General features: G+C 45.7%; 1 protein-coding gene across 1 annotated transcript; it reads left to right on the top strand.

The window, feature by feature from the left end:
• Positions 1–977: 977 nt before the first annotated feature.
• Positions 978–20,650, top strand: utp20 (UTP20 small subunit processome component). The gene is made up of 61 exons (XM_031865832.1): positions 978–1,154; positions 1,450–1,530; positions 1,632–1,698; positions 1,808–1,940; positions 2,063–2,251; positions 2,378–2,459; positions 2,568–2,705; positions 2,851–3,006; positions 3,118–3,270; positions 3,377–3,511; positions 3,597–3,674; positions 3,781–3,959; positions 4,096–4,260; positions 4,499–4,587; positions 5,010–5,115; positions 5,312–5,462; positions 5,573–5,635; positions 5,729–5,896; positions 6,021–6,097; positions 6,311–6,390; positions 6,509–6,764; positions 6,865–7,050; positions 7,210–7,300; positions 7,443–7,528; positions 8,086–8,211; positions 9,178–9,344; positions 9,921–10,129; positions 10,387–10,530; positions 10,616–10,695; positions 10,817–11,052; positions 11,180–11,324; positions 11,451–11,538; positions 11,797–11,940; positions 12,383–12,436; positions 12,528–12,680; positions 12,779–12,934; positions 13,023–13,163; positions 13,264–13,401; positions 13,488–13,627; positions 13,768–13,850; positions 13,958–14,286; positions 14,380–14,519; positions 14,657–14,813; positions 14,907–15,005; positions 15,166–15,333; positions 15,465–15,631; positions 15,733–15,880; positions 15,984–16,100; positions 16,251–16,421; positions 16,673–16,804; positions 16,925–17,035; positions 17,137–17,286; positions 17,391–17,573; positions 17,741–17,872; positions 17,958–18,090; positions 18,326–18,507; positions 18,604–18,675; positions 18,769–19,041; positions 19,679–19,805; positions 19,933–20,078; positions 20,166–20,650. The coding sequence occupies exons 1-61, from the start codon at positions 1,104–1,106 to the stop codon at positions 20,310–20,312; spliced, it is 8,448 nt and encodes a 2,815-aa protein (XP_031721692.1). The 5' UTR covers positions 978–1,103; the 3' UTR covers positions 20,313–20,650.
• Positions 20,651–22,271: the final 1,621 nt, after the last annotated feature.

Here is a 22,271-nt window from a genome sequence, read left to right as displayed (position 1 = left end):
TACTGATTTTGAAATGTGGGTAGTAGGTACTGATAAGGACAGACTTCTGAAAGATAACTAATCAAGCAAAGAGTTCCATCGAACAATTTTCGGTGTTTTAGCCCTTTTGATCCCTAATTGTTTTTGTTGGGTCAAACTGACCTGGGACATGCAGTAATCAGCATGTTCTGTAATCCGACAGAAACAAACTAATGGGAATACATAGCCTACCTTTTCAGTCAGTAAACAAGTGACATCATTTTTAAAATCAAATTTTCTTTTTCTGACACGTAGATAACCACTAAAATGTATAAAAAAAAAAGTGTAATGATGCCGTTTCTATTTGAGTAGTTCTTGTCCAAATTAAGTTTTGGCCACAGACGCCCTGCATCATCAACAGATTTGAGTGACTTTTACTGCTCGACATGCATCCAAGTGGGTGGATATTTATTTCAGTGCAGGTGAAAAGGTGATGTGTTTGTGGTTTTAACTTATTATATGATGGATATGTGGCAGAAATCCTCACTCAAAGATGATACAAAACAGATCCCTGCAATATAATGACTCAAAAACAATTCATTGTTGTACATTAGTGTATGTGAACTGCCAAAGGCTCATAGGTGATGTACTGTGGCTGCTTAATGCCAACAAAATATTGTTGTTTTAGCTTGAGTTTATCAAATTAAACTAAGGACAACTGAATGACATAGGTGTACAGGAGCTAACTTGAAATGGGGCAAGACTTCAGCTCTTTACTGGTGGTCATAACTATTATTTCATGGTCAGTGGTTCTTTTTAGCTCACGTTATCAAATGTAAACGAAGCTGGGTGTAGGTAGGCGCGAAGCCTCAAACGAAGGCGGAAGTGAAGGCAGGCGCGAAGCCTCAAACGAAGGCGGAAGTGAAGGCAGGATTTCTCTCTTGCCTCTCCGCTTTTCTTCAGCCACCACGCGGAGTAAAAATTTACCCACAATGCATTGTTCGTCATGGCGGCGCCCTGGTGTCGGCGTGTGTGTAAACAGTTGTAGCCAAGAGACGAAACAAGCTGTAGTTTTCATGAATTGTTTAAATCTCACGAGGACATCTGGAATATAAAATAATCACGTATCAAGCGACGACGCAAAGATGAAGATTAAATCCAAGTCTTCGTATCACAAATCTGAGAACACCTACAAGGTGAGAGTCCAGAAACTTCATGTAGCATGATGCTAATCGAGGCGCAGGGGTACAGTGGAGAGAAAAACACAACTGTACTAGTGTTTCAACAGTTTATTTAACTGATATATTATATGCAACTTATGACCAAGCAAGTACGGGGATTCGTAGTTGATTTCACGTGGATAGCAGAGCCTAATACGTTATGGAAAAGATGGAGTTTCACCTGAAACCCCCTAATATAGTCCCAGTATTGAAGAATGGTTGTCTCCCTACTCTAGCAGACATTTAACTCTTCTGATGTGGTTTCTTTCAGTTTCTCACTTTTGCTGAAAGACTTGCCAATGTCAACATTGATGTCATCCATCGTATTGACAGGACTGGATCATATGCAGAGGTTGGTGCAGTCATAATGGTTCCTCTCACTTACAGAGTGAGCTACTCTGTGTTTATACTGTTTGGATCTGATTGATAATGACTTGTTTGCTCTTTACGCAGGAAGTAGAAACATACTTCTCTGAAGGACTGACAAAATGGAGAGACCTCAACTTGACAGAGCATTTCAGTATGTATACGATATAATACATACCACAGGATTTGCTTTATTTTCACGTGTAGGAACAAAGATGCCTTCTGTTAGTAGCCATTGTAAAATGAATGCCTTTCCTCCACAGCTACATTTTTGAAAGAGGTTTCCAACCACAGCCAGTCATTCAACATGCTGGTTTTCCATCAGAAGTCCATAGTGGCGAGTCTGAAAACGCACCTGGCTGTCAAGAACAGTTTGGCCTACCAGCCGCTGTTGGAGTAAGTTGTCGTGTGTTCACCAGAGGAAGGGAGTTGTTGTTGTTGTTGTTGTTGTTGTTGTTGTTGTTGTTGTATATCAAGCTGATGTACTAGCCGTGTCTCTCCTTTCTTTCATCCTCCAGCCTGGTGGTGCAGCTGGCCAGAGACCTGCAGACTGACTTCTACCCCCACTTCCCCGACTTCTACCTTCTGATCACCTCACTGCTGGACACCAAGGACACAGAGGTCCTGGAGTGGGCTTTCACCTGTCTCTCCTACCTCTACAAGTACCTGTGGAGGGTCATGGTGAAGGATATGACCAACATCTACAGGTGGGAAAATAAGATTGTGTCAGACTCTGTGGATGCTTCGCAGGTGAATTATTTTTCCCGACGTGGTGGATCTTTCCCCCCCCCCCTTTTTGTAGCACTCACCTATTATTACTTTTGACCCCACAGTTTATACAGCACGTTGTTGGAGCACAAGAAAGAGCACATCCGCAAGTTTGCAGCAGAGAGCTTCTCTTTTCTGATGAGAAAGGTGAGTCATTTGCGTGTGAGCGGATGTCAAACATGAACTTGTACCTTCCTTTCTTGTGCCCTAAAGTGCCATTTTTAGTTTTCAATGATGTCTCGGTGTGTCACACAGGTTCCAGATCTCGATGCCCTGCTGAGTCATGTGTTCTCAGACCTGCATCAGCACCCTGAGAAAGCAGAGGGAGCAGGTCAGCTGCTGTTCGAAATGTGCAAAGGAGTCCGAAAAATGTTCCACTCCTGCGCTGCAAATGTGAGTTTAATTTGCAAGGAGTGGGCGACGTCAGGGGGGGGGGGGCATGTAAAAGTCGTTTGCTGCAAAGAAATTTGAAACATTGTCATGGAAAAATCAACACAGTAATCCCGAATGTTGTTTTTCTCTCCACCTATCTCGCCAGGCTCTCCCTGTAGCTTTGCGTAAGCTCGGACCCTCAACCAACACGGGAGTATCTCTGCCGTGGGACACTGTTAAGGAGGCTCTGGATCACATGGCGCAGGCTGCGGCCGATCACGTTGAAAGAGAACACTTCCTGGTTTTGTGGGAGTCCTTACAGGTGGGCGAGATGTCCGATCATCTGCTGTAATCGGTCCTTTCTCCACCCTCCATTGCTTTCTTTGTTACTTTCCCTGCCGTGTGTCTGATGTTGGTGTGTCCCCGTGTACAGGTCAGTGTGGTGGAGGTCTTGAGTGTTGTGGAGGCGAAAGGAGACGAGGCGGAGCAGGCAACAGAGCAGCTGGAGAGGCTGCTGTTCATTCTCCACACCCTGGTGTCCCACAAGGACGGAGCCAAGATCACCAAGCCGGAGGCTGTCTGCCAGGTAACAGGAGAACACGAATTTGTGAGATTTTGTTTTAAACAAAAACTCATCAACAATAACTGTCATTCCCCTTAAAGTCAATCATTTTTCATCATCTGTCCCACAGACGGTGTTGAGGCTGATTCAGAGCTCGTCTCTGTCGGCTTCTTGTTCCCGTCTGCTCCTCCAGATCACCTCCTCCCTGCTCCTCGGGGAGAACATCACACTGCCAAAAGCACTCACCCAGGAGACGGTTCAAAAGGTGTGTGTTTGTGCTAAACAGGAAAAAAGATAGCATCTGTACATTGGGTGTGTGCTTCTCTGACTCTCTGTCTTCTTCACGCAAGGTGTTTGGCAGCACAATGGGGCAAGATCTGATACTGGAGTTCACCAAGGAGATGTTCACCATGAAACAATTTGAACAGGTGAGTCGTCACCAGAGTGATGTATCCACTATTTTCCTCTGTATTTGGTTATTTTTCTCTCTGCGACTCCCTGACTCTTTCTTTTCTCTCCCTTCCTCTCCTCCAGCTCTTCCTCCCATGCCTGTTGCGTTTCACAGCAGGGTTGTTTGGCTGCGGGGATCCCCTGTCTCGCCACTGTGGCCTGGACGCGCTGGTCAGTCTGATCCTCGCCAAAGCCCCGCCCGCCACGGAGGGCTCCATGGCCTTTGAAACCTACCCTCTGCTGTTCACCGGGCAGACCACAGGGTGAGATGCTACACTACACATCAAACATTTTATTTTTTATCAAGTTAATTCAAGTTTTGCTGAATCCTCTTGTGTGTTTTGAATTTTGTATTATTTTCCATAAACGTGTTTTTTTTTTTTTTTTTTTTTCTTGCAGAGTGTTCAGCACTAAGGAGGATGGTCAGGCCAGCAGTTCAACATCAGAGCAGCCGGCAGTGCCAGAGCTGGTGCTGTCGCTGATCCAATTTCCTGAGGAGCAGAACCGGTCCATCACCGACCTGTCACTGCCTTGGGCTGCCCTGGTGCTTCTGCCACACCTCAGGTAATACACACACACACACACACATATATATATATATATACACTAAGACTTTGATATGGAAAGTCAGAGCATAATTAACGAATATTTCAGCACGAGCCTTGACCGTTACTGTGAAGAGGTTCCACCCGCACTTCCTCACGTCCATCCTCTCTTGCATGCATGCATTGCAGAAAGGTCTGACTGATGCATTCTATTTATTGCTCTGATATTGTATTGACGTTTCTCTTTCATCTTGTAGGCCCATTGCTCCAGCTAGTGTTGTTCCAGCTGTGACTGCTTTCTTAAACCACCTCCTGTGTGAGATTGAGGCAGAGAAACTTGGAAAAGGTTTGTGATTCCTCGTTTTCGTTTGTAATGTTCACAGTGTATGAAACGCGTCAGAAGCGTGAATAGCAAAATGTTCATATCAACTAAAACGGTTGTGCCAAAATAAGGATCTCACTAAAAGAATCGAGCCAGTGAGCAGCCATTGTGGTTGTTTGACTAGAGGTAATCACAAACATCTTTAAAAACTTTAAGCACCATTAAAAACAATGCGTATTTAAGTTGTCTAAACAGGATGATCATCAACAACGTTTAAGAGGATGACGGTTTTAATTCCCACAAAGAAGTCCTCTTAAATCTGTTTCTATTTGGAGTTTACCCAAAGAAGTGTAAAAATACAAAACAAGAATTTGAATCCTGCGTTAAGTTTTTTTCTGTTCCCGAGACTGACTTGAAGCGCTTCTGTCCCGTCACCACTTCTCCAGCTGGTCTGTTTGTAGCCAGACAGGCCCTGAGCTGCCTCCTCACTCTGGACGGCTCTGCCCAGCTTCTCTCACTGGTCACTGTGGACAAGATCAACTCAATCCTACAGTAAGTACGGCATTTATGTGTTTGTGTTAATAATTCAGTTCATCAACAGATTGGTAACAACTGGATGAAAAGAAAGAAAGCTACAAGTTACTGTTATAGAAACATGTGGCTCACTTCTAAGGGGAATGGAAGGAGATAGGAAACTTCTTCCTCACTTTCACGAAAGGGTTTTAACTCTTAACCATTGTGGTTCCAGGAAGTTTCCCACAGACCTGTCTGCCCTGCTGCTAGCAGACCTGTACTACACTCGCCTGTCACTCAGCGGCGTTTCAGAGCACCTATCCCACAGTGCACTGCTGGAGCTCCACCAGATGCTGCACGCCAACCTCTCCTCCAACATCTCCAAGGTATGACTGCAGTCAGAGCAGCGGGGACTCGAGGAACGCATTAAAGGACTAATATGAATATGTTGGTATATTTACCACAAAGTTCACGACTGAGTTCTTTTCTCTCTCAGATTCGCCTGCTGACTCTGAGGATTCTCTCTCAGTTCGAGGCGGAGCTCCCTCCACAGACCGAGGTACGACCATCGGTCCAGATTCTCATGGAACTCAAATATAGGAAGCAAGAAGCTCGTGTCCTTACTTGTCTGAGTGTCTGCCCCTCTGTCTAGGGCGAGGAGAATGTGGAGGTGCAGCCGGTGTTCGCGGTGTGCCTGCAGGCCGAGCTGGTGCCGGCCTCGGTGCAGGACTACAGAGACAAGCTGCTCCACCTCCGGAAGCTGAGACACGACCTGGTGCAGCGCAGTCTGCCTCAGGGGCCACCCGGCATCTTCCAGCAGGTACAGAGGACCCCCCCTTCTGTTGTTTCTTCTTCTTTTTATTCGTTCGAATAATTGATCATTTATTCCTGTGACTTCCTGTGAATTCTTTATGCAAATGTAAGAGATGCTCGTTTTCCTTCAGGCGCCTCTGCGTTACCTCATCGCAATGCTGTTCGTCAACTTCAGGCCACTGTGGGACGCAGTCATTGAACTTCTCGTGTGAGTATAGTAGAATCTGAAACAACACACTTCTGGTGTTTTTGGTACAGTGCCATGGATTGTTAGCATTTCACTGCCCCTTTGAACAGATTTTTAACTGAGGAATGCTAACTATTCTAACAGGCCGTACTGGTAAAAACGTCTCTCAATTGCCTGAATAAATGTTAGAATAATCTGCTTAATTTATTGAGCATAAATAATTCCTCCTCACAGGACCCATGCCAGAGGGATGGACAACAAGGACTTCTGGAGGGTCTACCATGAACATCTGGAAATGGTGGCAGGGATAGCCGGTAAGGCTACCCGCTGTTCTTCATACGCTCATGAGTTTAATCTTTGTTCAACGTCAGCTTTTACACAAGCAAAGGAAATGAGACAAAAAAAGTAAATCTTACTCTCTGCATGTCACAGAAAAAGAATTGCGGGAGGACGAAGAGGACGATGAAGAGGAGGAGTCGGATCTTCAGGGCGAGCCGGGCTGTGATGTCATTGAAAGCGGGGACGTGGGGGTGCTGTTCCTGGAGGAGCTGAAGTTGACCTCCAACCCCGACGAGAGGACGGACTTCCCCAACTTCCGCAGCCTGCTGTGGCGCTGCATGACCCAGTTTCCCGACAGAGTGGAACCGCGCAGCCGGGAACTGAGCCCTCTGCTGCTCCGGTTCATCAGGTTAGTGTTCACAGTGTTCAATGTATATTTAGGAAATCATTTTCTGTAGATCTGTGTCATCAGTGAGTCCAAGCATCTAGCCCCGATGTTTTGTTGTCAGGAATGAGTATTACCCCGCCGACCTGCTGGTGGCCCCCACTCAGGATTTGAGGAAGGTGAATGACGCTGCCCTAGAGGAGTCTGGGATGACTGCGGAGGAAGACGAGGAGAGAGTGGACGACGAGCAGGAGGCAGAGGAGGGAGGCAGACAAAAGAGGAAGGCTCCTCCTAAGAGAGCTGCTGCCAAGTAAGACATCACGATCACGCTGAATGTATTATTATAAGTAGTCAACAAAAACATCATTAGTGCTTCTTTTGTGGTTTCTATATGACCAATAAACTTGTACTGGTGTTATATAGTTAGTAAGTTGAACTGAGCCTTGTGTGGTTCTCTTTGTTTTTCCAGACAGCTGATTGTCCATCTGAAGCTATTCACCAAATTCACCAACCCTCGCTCTCTCTACCTGGAGAGCAGCCTCAGTGAGCTGTATAACCAGGTAACCCCGACGCCTCACACATCTTAAAGCTATCCCAACGTTACAGCTGCTTGATACTGGGACCCAAATATCGCTAAATATCACCATTTTGCTCTGGATATGATGTTTGGGACGTGCATGATGGGTTTCTCTTTGTTTTCAGTTGCTCTGCCATCAGGACCAGCAGATCCAGCGAGTGGCACTGGAATGTGTTCTCACATACAAAGACTCCAACATAGTACCGTACAAGTAAGAAAACTACCGTAGAGATGGACGGGAGAGCAAATATACAGTAATATGTCTCTTGAAGCAACAATCTGCCTTTCTTTCTTTCCCTCAATGAGGTCATTGTGAGTGTGTTCGATAGGAATCAGAGCTCTCGTCCCCTCTATGGTTACAGGCGGAGGAATGTTAACGTCCAGCTCATTGCTGACTCTGCCTAACAGCATGCCCGCTATTGTCTGTTATCAAGCCATCCGCTCAGTGAACCTCCAGGCAGCCTACCTGCAGACAGATGTGTGTTTCTGAGGAAGTTTAGCGTTACAGATGATTGTGTGTGACTCGATGTTCAGGATGACAGCAGCGTATGCCGTTTGTAATCCATATCTTATTAAGTGGTTATTAAATACACATGGTATTGTTATGAGGCTACATTATGGGCAATTAGGAGTTTTTTTTTCTTTTTTTTTTTTTGTCCCAAGATCTGAGTATCTGTCTTGCAAATAAGTCATTGAACCATTCTGGCTGCAGGGGTGATGAGTTTTGACCTTGTGTGTGTGTGTGTGTGTGTGTGTGTGTGTGTGCAGGGAGAATCTTGAGAAGCTACTCGACGACAAACACTTCAAAGAGGAGATTGTCCATTTCAACATTTCTGAGGAGACGGGAGTGATTGATGCTTCACACAGAGCCAGACTCATCCCTTTGCTCATGAGGTACGTGTGTGTGTGTGTGTGTGTGTGTGTGTGTGGCAAAGTACGTTTTTCCATTTGTTTTGTTAGCTTCCGTAAATAGGAATAGTTTGACATATTGGGAAGATGAGAGGAATGATAACACTCATGTCTGTACAGCTTAGCTTAGCATAAAGACTGGAAACAGTAAACCTGGTCCAATGGTAACAACGTCCGCTATCCAGCACCTCTAATTGATGAACATATTATAACTGTTTCGTTAAATCTATAGAAAAATGTCAAGATGAAGACCGCTGATTAGCTGAGTGTAGCTTGAAGGATTTTTTTTAACCTCGACAGCCAGGCTATCTGTTTCCACTCTTTATGCTAAGCTAACGTCTCCTGGCTGTAGCTTCATATTGAACTGACAGACAGGAGAGTGGTAAGAAAGTAAATAAGTGTATTTCTTCAAATGTCAAACCATTTCTTGAACCACTTACTTCTCAAAATATGAGTATTTGTATTGAACTATAAAACCACACTGATGGGTTACATATTAGTTAATAAGATAATAAGACAGGTCATAGTCGAGCTGCTTTTTATCTGCCAGAAAGCAGAGGAATGTGCTTCTACAGATTCTCTGTCCCACGCCAGTCTGTCTCCCACACTTCCATTGTTGACTTTCTTTTTATGATATTGGTTCTGTGTTTCATTTCTTCAGTGGTTTACATGGAATCAGCTGTTTCTACGGCTGCTGGCAGCCCGATGCCAACATTTTCTAGTCATTTAAAAAGCTTCAGGCATGATCAGTAGACATGTTCATTCATAAATGATTGAAACAATGAATTTCCTCTGGTTTTTAATTACTTGACCCACAACAACTATAGGAGGCCTTGTTCATTAGTTTTGTATTTTTCCCCGTTAATAATGTACCATAGCTTTGTTCAGAGTAACCACAGCTTTGATTTGATGTCTCAATCACCAGCCTTGTGTTTGCTGTTTATTACACAGGATCCTGTTCGGCCGTCTGCGCAGCAAAGCAGGCAGTAAGTTTCAGGGGAAGGCGAGCGCCGCCACCCGGTCCTCCATTATCCTGCGTTTCCTGGCAGGTTGCCAACCCGAGGAGCTGGGAATATTCATCGACCTGCTGCTGGAGCCCGTCTGCCATCACAGTCAAGGTAAGACTTTGTCTGCATCCAAAAGTAGTACTGTTTAGATATGCTGAGCATGATTCCAGGTTCAGCATATTTAAATAAACTGTTTTCAGTTGCAGATGTTGCAGATGTGCAGGTTCTATATTTTCCCTGATATGTTAATATGTCTGAAGTAAAACATTCAGGGGAAACTTCTAAATTTGATTGCAGTTTTTGATTTAACAAAGCATTATAATAACTCTTGTCGCGTGTTTATAAAGTCGTGTATTTAAACCTCAAAACATCATTTTATTCAACCGATTGATGGTCTGAATACTTTCTAAGTCTACATGGCAGATTACTTATTTTGTTCTAGTTGAGTTTCAACCCCATTAAGATTGAAAATCCTCCGTGCATAACTAAGATGATATTTGAGAAGTGCATTTCCAGGTTCTTCTAACTAGTAGAGCCACTCGGCCTGAGTGCTTAAATGTGTAGATGATCCACATAAAAATATATAAAGTAAGTTTGAAAGATGTGAGGTTTTGCTTTATTTTTACATCATACTTTATTCAATATTTAGCATTTTATGAATTCCCGAGTCAATCTTTCTGTCCTCAGGTTCCTGCCTGGCAGCAGTGGAGAAAGCAGTAGCTGAGACAGACGTGGGTGCCGTCCTGCCGCTGGGCCGGCAGCACAGCCTGCTGAACATCATCAATGTGGTGATCCAGAAACTGGGCCACCTCATCCACATCTACCTGCCCAAGGTGCTGCAGATCCTGCTGTGTGTCACCGCCTCTGTGTCCCTCGTCCTGGACAACAGGGACCAGGTAATCTGGATAGGGACCGATAACATTTGTTCATTTCTTTAAACACATTTGTAATGATCAGATAACTGGTATTTTCTTAGAAAGCATAAATTACCAAGACAACTTGAGAGCATCTCAAAAGTAGCACATTGAATAGGTTGAAGCTGTTCAGGTACAGCTGCTGTATTACTGCAAGAACTACAACACAGTTAACAACAGTATGTAATCCCCTGGATCTAGTGTCCTGGTTTCTCAGCGTCTTCCTATATTCTCTGCAGCTGCGTGCAGGTTGCATCAGTCCTCTGAAGAACCTGAGGCGACTCGGCATCCTGAGGATCCAAGACTTTTTTGAAGGCTTTGACTCCTACAGCTTCAGTGCAGACGAGCTGGATGCTGTCTTTCAGGCTGTGGTCTGGCCTCAGGTACGTGTTGCAAACAAGTTCAGTGTTATTATGTTGTTGTTTTTTTTCGTCCCTACATGTCTGGTTTACATTTCTGTTTGTGCAGGTGTGCCGTCTCCCTACAGAGAGCCCGTACTCCCCCACCCCTCTGCTGAAACTCATCCATGTGTGGTGCAAAAATGCCAGGTTCGACTTTTCCTCTCTTCTGTCTCATCTATCCACCAGCACATCTTCATCACTTAATACCAGTTGTCATCCAGAGTGAGTTTAAGGAAGTACAACGTTGTTGTTTTTTTGTCCGTCTCAGGTACTTCCCCCTCTTGGCCAAGCGGAGGCCGAACCAGCCGGAGTGTGAAGTCCTCTTTAATGTCTTCGCCCTCCTCTCAGCCAAGAAAGCTTCCCCAGTGTCCATCGGAGTGGTGATGGACATTGCTGAGTCTCTAGCAACCACTGAAGACTTTGTTGCCTCAGAGGCTGAGACAGAGCTGAGCGTCAACGGCTGTGTGTTCCCGCAGCCTAAAGAGGGCAGTCTTATCACTGCAGGTTAGCAGAGTTTTCCTTATTTTGTCCTTAATATATATGCTGAATACATATGTCTTCTAATTCCAATGTTTGGCTAGTTGTCACTGCTGGACAAAGTTAACTGTGCATGTTTTTGTATGTCCTCCAGACTCATTGAGTCAGGGCTCCAGAGTGCTGCTGCCTCACGTATCCACCCTGCTGCGGTACCTCAGCGGAGTCGTACGCAACACAGACCGACTCAAGAAGAAGAAGTTCAGGGCACAGGTGGCCAAAGAGCTCAACATCCTCTCCAAGTACGTGTTTTATTTGGATGAGAAACACACAGTAGAGTTTTTTTCTGTTTTACTTTATGTAAGATGTATCTCTTAAAAATATACTATATGCAGTCGCCTCATCAAACTTATTGTTTTCTCCTTCAGGGTCAGTCGATTTGTGAGCGACAAGGAGCAGAGCTCGGTGCTCATCAGCCTGTTGCTGCCCTACCTCCAGAAAGGCCACAATCCTCAAGTAAGACTTACTGCTTACTTTTGTCTGTTTTCTTTTCTTTTTTAAATGTTATGGTGCAGAAAGCTTTCATTGTAATCAAGAGCTTTCTGCCTCCAAGGCTGTGTACCACCTCCAGCTACCTCTACCTCTTAACTGATTTAAGTTATGAAAGGGTTAAGTGATGGCGGTGGTCAACGCAGGACAAAGTTTGGAGTTCTTTGTAATAGATTGTACATCTTCATGCTGCACACGAATGACCTTGCTGCGTGTTTGTTTCAGGAGACGGAAATCGACATCCTGGCCACGATGCAGAACCTGCTGCGACAGTGTGTGCAGCCATCCGCCTTCCTGCGGCCGCTCAGCAAACTCTTCTCCGTCATTCACAACAAGCTGCCCAGGCAGGCCCTCACCAATGTCTTCCAGGTACGGCAGAGAACCTAACAACATGCTGTGATTAAAGGTAGACAGTGTTTGTAACTTAAGACGTGCATGTGTGCACAGACCAAGGATTTATTAACTTCGATAAGGTGCGTTGTATTCAGGAAAAAAAGCAGCACGTGCTGATGGACTGAGCCAGTTCAAGGATGCTGTAAAAGGCGTGAATCTGCCTTTACATATCAAGAGCTCATAGTGTTGCGAGAGATAACCTAAGTGGGGGGAAATAAACTGAAAACAGGTCAGATATTACTTGTCAGCTTGTTTTTTGCCAACAACTGTTTAGATTATCGGGGGTTAATCACACAGATCTCTTCAGCTAAAGTGACCCTCATAATGTGTATGAAGCCTCTTTGTATGAAATGTAGATGTTCGAAATTCTATAATAATCTTCCTCCCTCTTAATCTGCCTTTGCTGCTCTGCTTTCAGACTCTGTCAGATCTGGAGCCCTCTCTCTCGTACATCACTGATTTAGCAACAAAGGTAAGATCATTTATTACATTCACACATTCGCAACCGGTGAGAAAACCAACCAGTGAGAAAACACTCGTTGTTTCCTGCTCGCCGTCTCCAGCTCAACGCATTCGACAGTCGACACTTGGACGAGGTCTACTTTGACGTGCGTCTGGCGGCTTTCCAAGACGCCTCCATGCGGGTCAAAGACATGACGACTCTGGACCTGGACTACATCTACACCGTCATGCACAACTGCTTCCACACCTTTGAGGTAAGCAGATGTATGGTACACATGTACTCGTCTAAATGAACTCTACTTCACTACTTCAATAGCTTTGATTATCTTCTCCCCTCCCTTGCACCTTCCAGATTGGTGACATGTCGCTGGGAGACAACGCCACCTTGTGTCTGTCTGCAGTGATCACCCAGCTGGCGGCGGTCGGTGCTGGAGAACAGCTCTTCAAGGACATCGTACACCACACCATCCTGGACGCTTTACACAAGGGGCTGTGCAGCAAGACAGATGTAGGAACTTGCCCCCCCCCCCCACAATATTTCTGCTGCGATACCAGCTGTATCAAGAGTTACGCTCTCTCTCCTTCTCCCCCTTTAGAGTGTGCAGCATGAATACACCACAGTGCTGGCCTGCCTGGTGAAGACCTTTCCCTCCAAGAAAGAGTTCAGAGACCTGGTGCAGCTCACCAACTACAATGACCTTGAGTCTGACTTCTTTGAGCACATGAAGCACATCCAGGTAAGAGAGCAGCCATGAATACTCATTCCTCTATCTCCTTGCTTCCTTTTGTTATCTGACTGTTGGACACAAACTATGTGTTTTGATTCTTCCCGTTTAGATCCACCGTCGTGGTCGTGCCCTGAGGAAGCTGGCCAAGCAGCTGACCGAGGGCCAGGTGGTGATGACGCCTCGATCTCTCCAGAATTACATCATGCCGTACGCCATGACCGCCCTGCTAGATGAGAAGATGCAGAAGGTGACTCAGACGTATATTTAAAGCTTTGAGGGAAAACTGCACGCGTTCTATTAGTTTGTGTGTCTGACTCTCCTCTCACACTGCAGCATGAGAACATGATATTAGCGTCGGTGGAGATTGTGGGCGCCGTGTGCCGCAGGCTTACCTGGTCCAAGTACCTCTACTACCTCAAACACTTTGTCCACATCCTGCAGACAGGGCAGACCGAGCAGAAACTGGCTGTTAGGTAGATTTTTTTACTGTTTTTAAACCATTGCATTGCTTTTCAATGACCTTTTTCATTTAACATAAAGTGTTTGGTTCACTCTGTACTAAGAGGCTCCCTCCTTTCCTTTTCTCCCTTGTGTTGTACCACTATAACTCCAGTTTGCTGGTCACCGTCCTGGAGGCTTTCCATTTTGACCATCAGACCCTCAGCAGAGAAATGGAAGCAGCCAAGGCCAGAGAGGGTGAGTTCTCAACTCAGACTGCTTTAAAACAAATACAAAGTCGTATAAATGACATAATGCGTCTTATTGATTAAACACCCTAAATCAAACTACATATCTTTATCAAGCTGAGGGTGTTGCAGGCGACGCTGAGGATGAGGAGCCAGCTGCGGCCGACGAATCGGACGCAAGCGATGACGAGGAGGCAATGGAGGTCGACGGTAAGACCGCTCCAACCGATGTCCCCATGGAGACGGACACCACCAGCGGAGGAAAGCCCGTTGCCTCTAAAGAAGGAGCCGCCTCTGAAGCCAAGAAGCCGGCGGCTCCTAAACCCTTCGCAGGAGCCACCGGGCTGCCGCAGAGCACAGAGGAGCTGGAGTCTCTGATCCGCGGCATCCAGCAGACCGTTAGCAACAGCGTGCTGCCTCGCCTGCACAAGTGTCTCACTGCAAAGGTAAGACGCGCCCGCACACAAATACAGTCTTAATCCGTTCTGAAAGCTCTAAGCAGCGGTATAATAGTGGAAGTGTGTTTGTGTTTGGTTCAGATAAAGCGTGACGATGAGCACAAGGCAGTGAAGTCGAAGGATGTGAAGGAAGAGGAGGTGGCGAGGATACCGATAGCCTTCGCCATGGTCAAAGTGATGCAGACTCTTCCTCCAAACATCATGGACGCCAACCTGCCTGGGTATGCTGCTGTGCTGAAACCTTTTTGTGATCATATATATGGGACTACTTAATATTGTTGTGTACACTAGTTTGTTTTAAATGACATTTTAGTGTTACGCGTCTTTTTGCTGCTAAATATTTGTGTGTGTTGTCCAGGATCCTGATCAAGGTGTGTGTGGTGCTGAGGAACCGTTTCCAGGAGGTCCGCGATGTGGCGAGGGGAACTCTGGTGAAGATCATCGAGACTTTAGGCTTCAGGTACCTGCAGTACCTGCTCAAAGAGATGCAGGGGGTGCTGGCCAAGGGCTACCAGGTAGGAGAGCACACATGGACACAACCATTAAAGCATAGTCAGAAGTGTCTTTGAAAGTCCTAATGATATCTGTATGTGCTCCCCTCTACCCAGGTCCACGTGCTAACATTCACAGTATACCAGCTGCTGTCAGTCCTCAGTCCAACCCTGAAGAGTGGGGACCTGGACCCATGCATGAACATGCTAATCGACGTAAGAACGCGTCACACCACAAACCCACATAGACGCCGTTATGTCAAATGATAAAGATGGCTCAGCAGTTATTATTATATTTTTGATGTTTACTCTAGATTTGTGTTTTTGGACATACAGTCACAGTTCATCTCCCTCTTCATTCTTCCCTGCTGGTCAGATCTTTAACAACGAGCTGTTCGGGCCCGTGGCCGAGGAGAAGGAGGTGAAGGGGATCGTCTCCAAGCTGATGGAGGCTCGACACAGCAAGAGCATGGACTCCTACGAGCTGCTGGCCCACTTTTGCAGCAAGGAGAGCGTCACCAAGTTCCTATTGCCACTGAAGGAGGTGAGGGGGGGGGGGGGATATAAAAAAAGACCTGCTTAGCTGTATAAGAATTACTATGTGTTTAAACTCGCATGATAGTCTTTCTTGAAAGCAAAAGCGACTCAACTTAAAGCATTGAATTTGACTTTCAGCTCCTGGAGAATTCCTGCAGTCTGAAGGTGTGTAACCGGGTGGGTGCTGTGCTGAGGCGACTGGTCCTGGGTCTGCTCGTCAATGAGGGCATGACTTCTCAAGATATCCTACTGCTGTGCCACGGCCTGGTCAGCGAAAGCCTGCCGCTGCTTACCAAGAGAGACCGGTACACACACACACAAGCTCACATCAATGTACAGTAAATCACTTTATTGCTTATATCCACCTGCCATGTATGACACTGTATATGTGCGTGTGTGTGTGTAGAGACAAAGCCTCAGCCAAGCCTCCTCCAGACCGCAGACTGCCCCCTCCCAGCTGCCTGCTCCTGCCCCCGACTCCGAAGAGAGGAGGTCAGAAAGCTCTGGTCAGCAGCCGAACCAACATGCACATCCTGGTGGTCGCTGGCCTCAAGGTGCACATTGGAAAAAACTACCCAAGCTACGATTCTATCATGTAATAGATTTGTTTTGTTTTTCTGAAGTGTTTGCCATCATGTGTGTCCGCCTGTTTCTCAGCTGCTCCACCTGAGTCTAAAGAAGTCCAAAGTGACGTCGTCCGACGCCTCGGCTCTGGAGATGCTGGATCCTTTCGTACCGCTGATGCTCGACTGCCTCGACTCCATGCACGTCAAGGTACTAGCGTTTTATGGTTACATGGGTGCTTTTATCACCCCTAACTTTGAGCATCATCGGTCAATCGAAACACATTCCCATATCTGAGATTGTAACTTGTACTATCTCCACTATCCTCCACCCTCTTCCTCCGTCTCTCCTCCCTCCCAGGTGATCACAGAGGCTCTGGTGGCGTTCACTTGGCTGTTGAAGTTCCCTCTGCCAGCAGTGGAGCAGAACGCTGACCAGATGACCAAGCAGCTCTTTGTCCTGCTGAAGGATTACTCCAAGGCCGGAGCCGCCCGCGGGGAGAACTTCCTCCTCGTCCAGAACTGCTTCAAGGTACCACAAATAATAAACACGCATGCATGCACACACCTGAAGATAGACGGGTAAGACAATCAGTCAGTCGGAGGAACATTCCCTTTAGTTTTGTAGCTAAAACATAACAAATAAGTATTGAGGTTCCTGTAATATGAAAGCAGCTTTCTGGAATAGTATGATACTTTTGAAAGGGAAAGAACTAAATTATAAAAAGTGAAAAAATAGAAGATAAAACTGCTTCATGTTGATTCTGTCCATTTGTCTCTCAGGCCATCACCATACTGGTGAAGAATGTCAAAAACAACCAGATTTCAGAGACGCAACTACAAGTGCTGCTGGGATATGCCGAGGAAGACATCTACGACCAGTCTCGCCAGGCCACGGCCTTCGGCCTGCTGAAGGTAGCCGGCCAGATGTTGACCTGAGTGTTTGTGGTGCTGTGCAAAAAGCTTCAGGCCAAATTCTTCCAGGATGTGCGGCCCCCTGAGCTATGTATTCATATGTGTATCTGTCTCCTTCAGGCAATTCTGTCCAGGAAGCTCATTGTTCCAGAGATGGAGCAGGTGATGAGAAAAGTGGCCAAGCTTTCCGTAACCGGCAGCAATGGAATGATCAGAATCCACTGTCGACAGGTACTCGCACGTAAAAGAACATGTCTTCTCGTTGCTTTATACCGAATAACAAAATGGTGTTCAGGAAAATCTTTTGTTCAGCCAGTGTCCATGTTTTGCAGATCTATCTAAAATACCTGCTGGACTACCCTCTGGGGAGGAAGCTGAGAGGGCACCTGGACTTTGTGGTGGCCCAGCTGCACTACGAGCACGACACAGGCAGGGAGTCTGTGCTGGAGATGCTGGCCTACATCTTCCAGACGTTCCCTCAGGTGCGCACATCTGCATGTGGTCAATAATCTTCAGTCCGACAGTGAAAAAATCACAGTGTTATTAACCCAGAGCACTTTCCGTACTTCCTCATTTTCCCGCTCAGGAGCTGCTGTTGAAGTACAGCGGCTTGTTCTTCGCCCCGCTGGCCCTGGTCGTGGTCAACGATGACTCAGCACGCTGTAAGAAAATGGCCGCCATGGCCATCAAGACCCTGCTGGCCAAGCTGGACGTGAACCACCAGAACAACCTGTTCTCCCTCGTCAACACCTGGCTGAATGCAGAAAAGGTACGCATACACTCATGCTTGTAGGGCAACAATTTTACACAGTGAATTCAAATCAGCTGTTTTTTTTGTATTTTGTAATATTAGTTTCTTGCTTTGGTATGTTGGTCCTAAATGATTTTGAATAAGATCTCATTCAAACCTCTAACCGCCCCGTCCTGCCCTCCCAGGCCAGCCTGCGGCGTCTCGGGGCTCAGGTTTGTGGTCTGTACGTGGAGCTGGAGGAGGAGAAGTTCGCCCGTCGCATGGTCGACCTGCTGCCTCTGCTGGAGAAAGAGATAAACCCTGCCAAATACGAAGACGTGAGGCAACGCATTCACACTGTCTTTGGCCACACGTTTGAAGCCCGAGGAAAGGGAAGCATCTTTACCCTCTTGTGTCTTTCAGATTGAGGAGGAGCAGGATGAGAGAGGAGCAGACAGGCTGTTGTTCAGTTTTCTGACTCTCATCACCAAACTGAGCAAACACTGCGGCCTGCTGGAGCTCAGCAAGCCTCACGACACACTCTGTAGTATCTGGGGTAAAGGGCCGACACACATTCCACACACACACTCGCTCAATTGTAATGATATTTTATTGCACATATTACAGGAAGATGATTTTTTGTGCCTCCTTTGTGACAATTTCACACAAATGTCTAATAGGAAAGAATTATGAAGTGATGACATTTTGGACAGACACGGATGCAAACTGCAACTTGACTGTTTGGCGGAGGCATACGTCCACTGTAGGTAACTGTAGTTTTCATCCTGCAGGTCACATTGAAGCCCACCTGCGCTACCCTCACTGCTGGGTGTGGCTGACTGCCTCGCAGCTTTTTGGTCAGCTGTTCGCAGCCCATCAGGCAGAGCAGCTGGTCGCTGCATGGAGAGGAGAGGGAGATGCTTCACCTCAGTCTCCAGCCACAGCCTTTATCACCAGCAGCCTGGACAAGAAGGTGAGCACTTGTTTTTTTTCAGCTGTGATCAGATTTCTGCATGTTCTTCTCATTATTTGAACTCTTTTCTGCCTTCTTCATGACATTTGACAACAGATGAGAGAGTTGGCGTTATCGTTCTGCCATCAGCTACAGTCCAAGTTCCTAGACATAGCGTCAGGAGAGCAGGTGCCTAAACTCCTCCACAACACACCGGAAAGTTTTGTCAAATCTAAATTCGAATGAGATTTGATTGACAGACATTTTCTGCTCCGCCCACAGGTGATCAAGAACCTGCTGTTCGTCGGCAAGGTGATCTACCTCCTTTCTTCCGAGTCTGACGTCACTCCCACTCAGGAAGAAGTGGAAAAGGAGGAGGAGGAGCAGAGGGAGGAGAAAGAAGCAGAGGGGGATGAAGAAGATGAAAAGGAAGAGGAGGAGGAGGAGGAGGAAGATGACAAGGAGGATCGGCCTCCTTCCCTGCTGTGGTTGATAAAGAAACTGTCGCTGATGGCCAAGAGAGAGGCAGCATACACTCCCAAAGTTCCCCTGAAGGTACACATCGGGCGCTGTTCATTATGCTAACGTGTCTCTTTGCTTCCCTCACTCGCGTCTCTTCCTCACCCCTTAACTCCTCACAGCGAGGATGTGAGAGATGGATGCCAGGAAGAGACACGAGGACAGAGGAGCCAAAAATGCTAAATGAGAAACCCTTGATGTCATTGCGTCAGTCTTAGACAAGTCAGTTTCTTCAAACTGTGTTACATGGAATTGCTCCATTTATATGTCACACCGCTTCTGCTTAGGATACACTCACTCACTACGCTCCTCTAGAACCCTCCTCTCTCCATGAGGAAGCATTAGTTAGCATAATGATAGGCACACAAAGAAGCTAATAGTTTCCCTGGTTAACTTCAGACACGTCCTCTGATTGCTATAAACCAAAGAGCCTTGTCTTCCTTCTTTAAATCCAATCTCATTGCAGGGTACCAACATGTATTTATCACATTGAAATAATTATACGGGTACATTTTCTAGTAGATGTAATAATTATGATTTCTCAAGTCCTTAATTACCATCTGTGACAACATAAACCAGAACTGTCAAATTCTAACTTTGAAAACGATCTTTCCATTGTCTCGGTTGTAAAATAATTCCCTTTTCTTTCCCTCCACTCTCTGCACTGCCACAGAGGACGTGTGTGTTCAAGTTCCTGGGAGCGATGGCCATGGACCTGGGGAAGGAACGCCTAGGCCCCTATCTGACCACTCTCATCACTCCGCTCTACAGGGAGCTGGACAGCACCTATGCAGACCAAGGTACCTGCTCCTAACCTGTCTTTAAAACAAAAAAAGCCTAAAAATGTCTTTGTCCAGAGCTCCTAACCTGTCATGTATCAGTGAAATAAACCTCAGACTTCCTACAAACATCTCTCTCTATGTCCAGATCCCACCCTGAAGAACCTGGCACAGGAGCTCATCGAGCTGCTGAAGAGACACGTGGGGCTGGAGAGATTCTCTCTGGCCTTCTCTGCTGTCCAGAAGGAGTTTTCACAGAGGCGAACTGCACGCAAACGACACAGAGCCATGCAGGTACGATGACCAAAAACACATTCACTAACGCACAAAGTGCCAACTTCCTTCCTACCAATCAATGTATTTGTCTTCTGTTTTTCCCAGGCGGTGGCGAACCCAGAAATTGCAGCCAAGAAGAAACTCAAGAAGCACAGGAACAAAATCGAAGCCAAGAAGAGGAAGATCGAGTTCCTCCGGCCCGGATATAAAGCCAAGAGGCAACGGCTCAAAGACCTGGCCATGGTGCAGTGAGCCAAGTTGGCGGCTACTTCAGTTTATCGAGGACTGTAGGTGGGATCGAAAGCTGGGCCAGTTAACCCAGGAAGGTGACTCCTGTGCTTTAGCTGGACATGTCCATGCTCTTGTGGGTTAACTGGCTGCAGATTCAGAGACAAGTCTCACTTTGTAAGATTCACATAAGTTTTTTAAAATGAGATATCATGTAACTGCTGTTTCACGGCAGGATGTCTCTGCATTGCTTACATCAGTTCATAGGAACTAAACGTTTTATTTTCCGGCGGTGAACAAAGTGTAGACTATCCTGTGCAGTTAAACGTACTTTTTGTAATTAAAAGGATGAGACATTTTTACTGATCGTTCGTGTTCTGGTATCACAATTTTGAAAATCAAACCATCTTAAACACAGAATAGTAGAATCACTGGTAGCAACCTCTCCTGCGACTCATTGTCACTGTACAAGCAGATATAAACATGCAACCATAAACCATCAAGCACACAGTTAATGTTCAGTGACTAACGGGCCAAAGGAATTGGAGGGCTTGGCCAAGGCTTCAGGTGGGGAGGAGTGTGATCGGGGGTCCAGTAGTTTTGCTTTAACATGGCTGGTGTCCTCACGTTGACTGAGAAATATGATAAATACAAATGTGTTTCTGGATGAATATAAACATAACTCATTTCTCTCACCACAGCAGACATCTAATGGGATGTTGACTTCTTCCTACTTCACACCTATTTAATATTTTACTCCTATCACTTCTCTATATAGTAAGTATGGTAAAACCTACCTTTCCATTGCCAGATCAAGACCTGTGCCCTTTGTGGCCGAGGTCTTGCAGATCTGCCATTCTGTCTTTGAGGGCGGGAAGGCCCAATTACTTTTTCCGACACACTTTAGCTTGAGTTTTTTCAACATATGACTTTACATACTATACATTCACTTTTAATGACTTTTGTTGACATCATATATCCACATACTATACTTTGACTTACTATACTCCGTTTTACACATTCTATACCATCACTTTAACATAGTATACTCTTCCTATGGCGATTTTAGACAATACTGTGGAAGTTTTTATCACAAATTGACATTTTTATGAAATACTATACTGTGGTATTTTTTATGACAGTATAATATTGTTTCCTATGTCTTTATTTTTCTTCATATACTATACTGACTTTTTTATGATGTCCTTATTACATGCTTCATTGTTTTTATGACAAACAATGCAAACTTTTTTGTGACATACTAATACATTTGACATGATGTAACTTTTTATGAAATACTATAGTATGCCTTTTACTAAAATACTATACTTTAGGGATTGTTTTGACTCAATATACTATCATTCTTTGACACTTATGACATTTTAATGGTACTGACTTATTGATTTGACTATTTTTACATTTATGAAAAACTATACTATTGGATGATTTACATCAGTGTACTATGACTTGTTATATATTAAATTATTTACAAACCTTTGACATTTCATGACATACTGTACTGACAAACTACAAACATCCACTTTGACTCAAGGATTGAACGATTCTGATTTGGTGGACCGAGATCATGGTAATTATGACCATTTCACACATGTCTAATAAGATAAACGATGAAGGGACTTTGGATGTAAACTACATGACTGTTTGGTGGAGGCAAACAACCAAGAGGCAGTTATTCTAGTTTTCGCCTGCAGGTCACGTTGAAGCTTAAGACTGCAGTTCTTTAAATGGCCACTTGAGGCTGGCTCCAAAAGCAAGTCAGTCCCCAGAGCCCGCAGAGAGGTGTGTGATGTCTCAGGTTGCTGGCCCGCTAGCTTTCTGCTCTGCTGTGTCACCCGGGGCCCGACTCCGCTCCACCTCTTTGCCCATTTTTAGAGTTCGGCTGTGTCGTCACTCTAATGTGCTGACAAATGTAGAATTATCCTCAGATTTATATCCCGTGCAGTTGAATGTACAACTTGTTAT

The sequence above is a fragment of the Anarrhichthys ocellatus genome, unplaced genomic scaffold, assembly GCF_004355925.1.
Source record: "Anarrhichthys ocellatus isolate YVR2014 unplaced genomic scaffold, GSC_Weel_1.0 scaffold33, whole genome shotgun sequence".
In the NCBI taxonomy this organism is placed as follows: Eukaryota; Metazoa; Chordata; class Actinopteri; order Perciformes; family Anarhichadidae; genus Anarrhichthys; species Anarrhichthys ocellatus.
The sequence above is the reverse complement of the archived record's forward strand: the minus strand, read 5'-3'. Positions and strand labels throughout refer to the sequence as shown.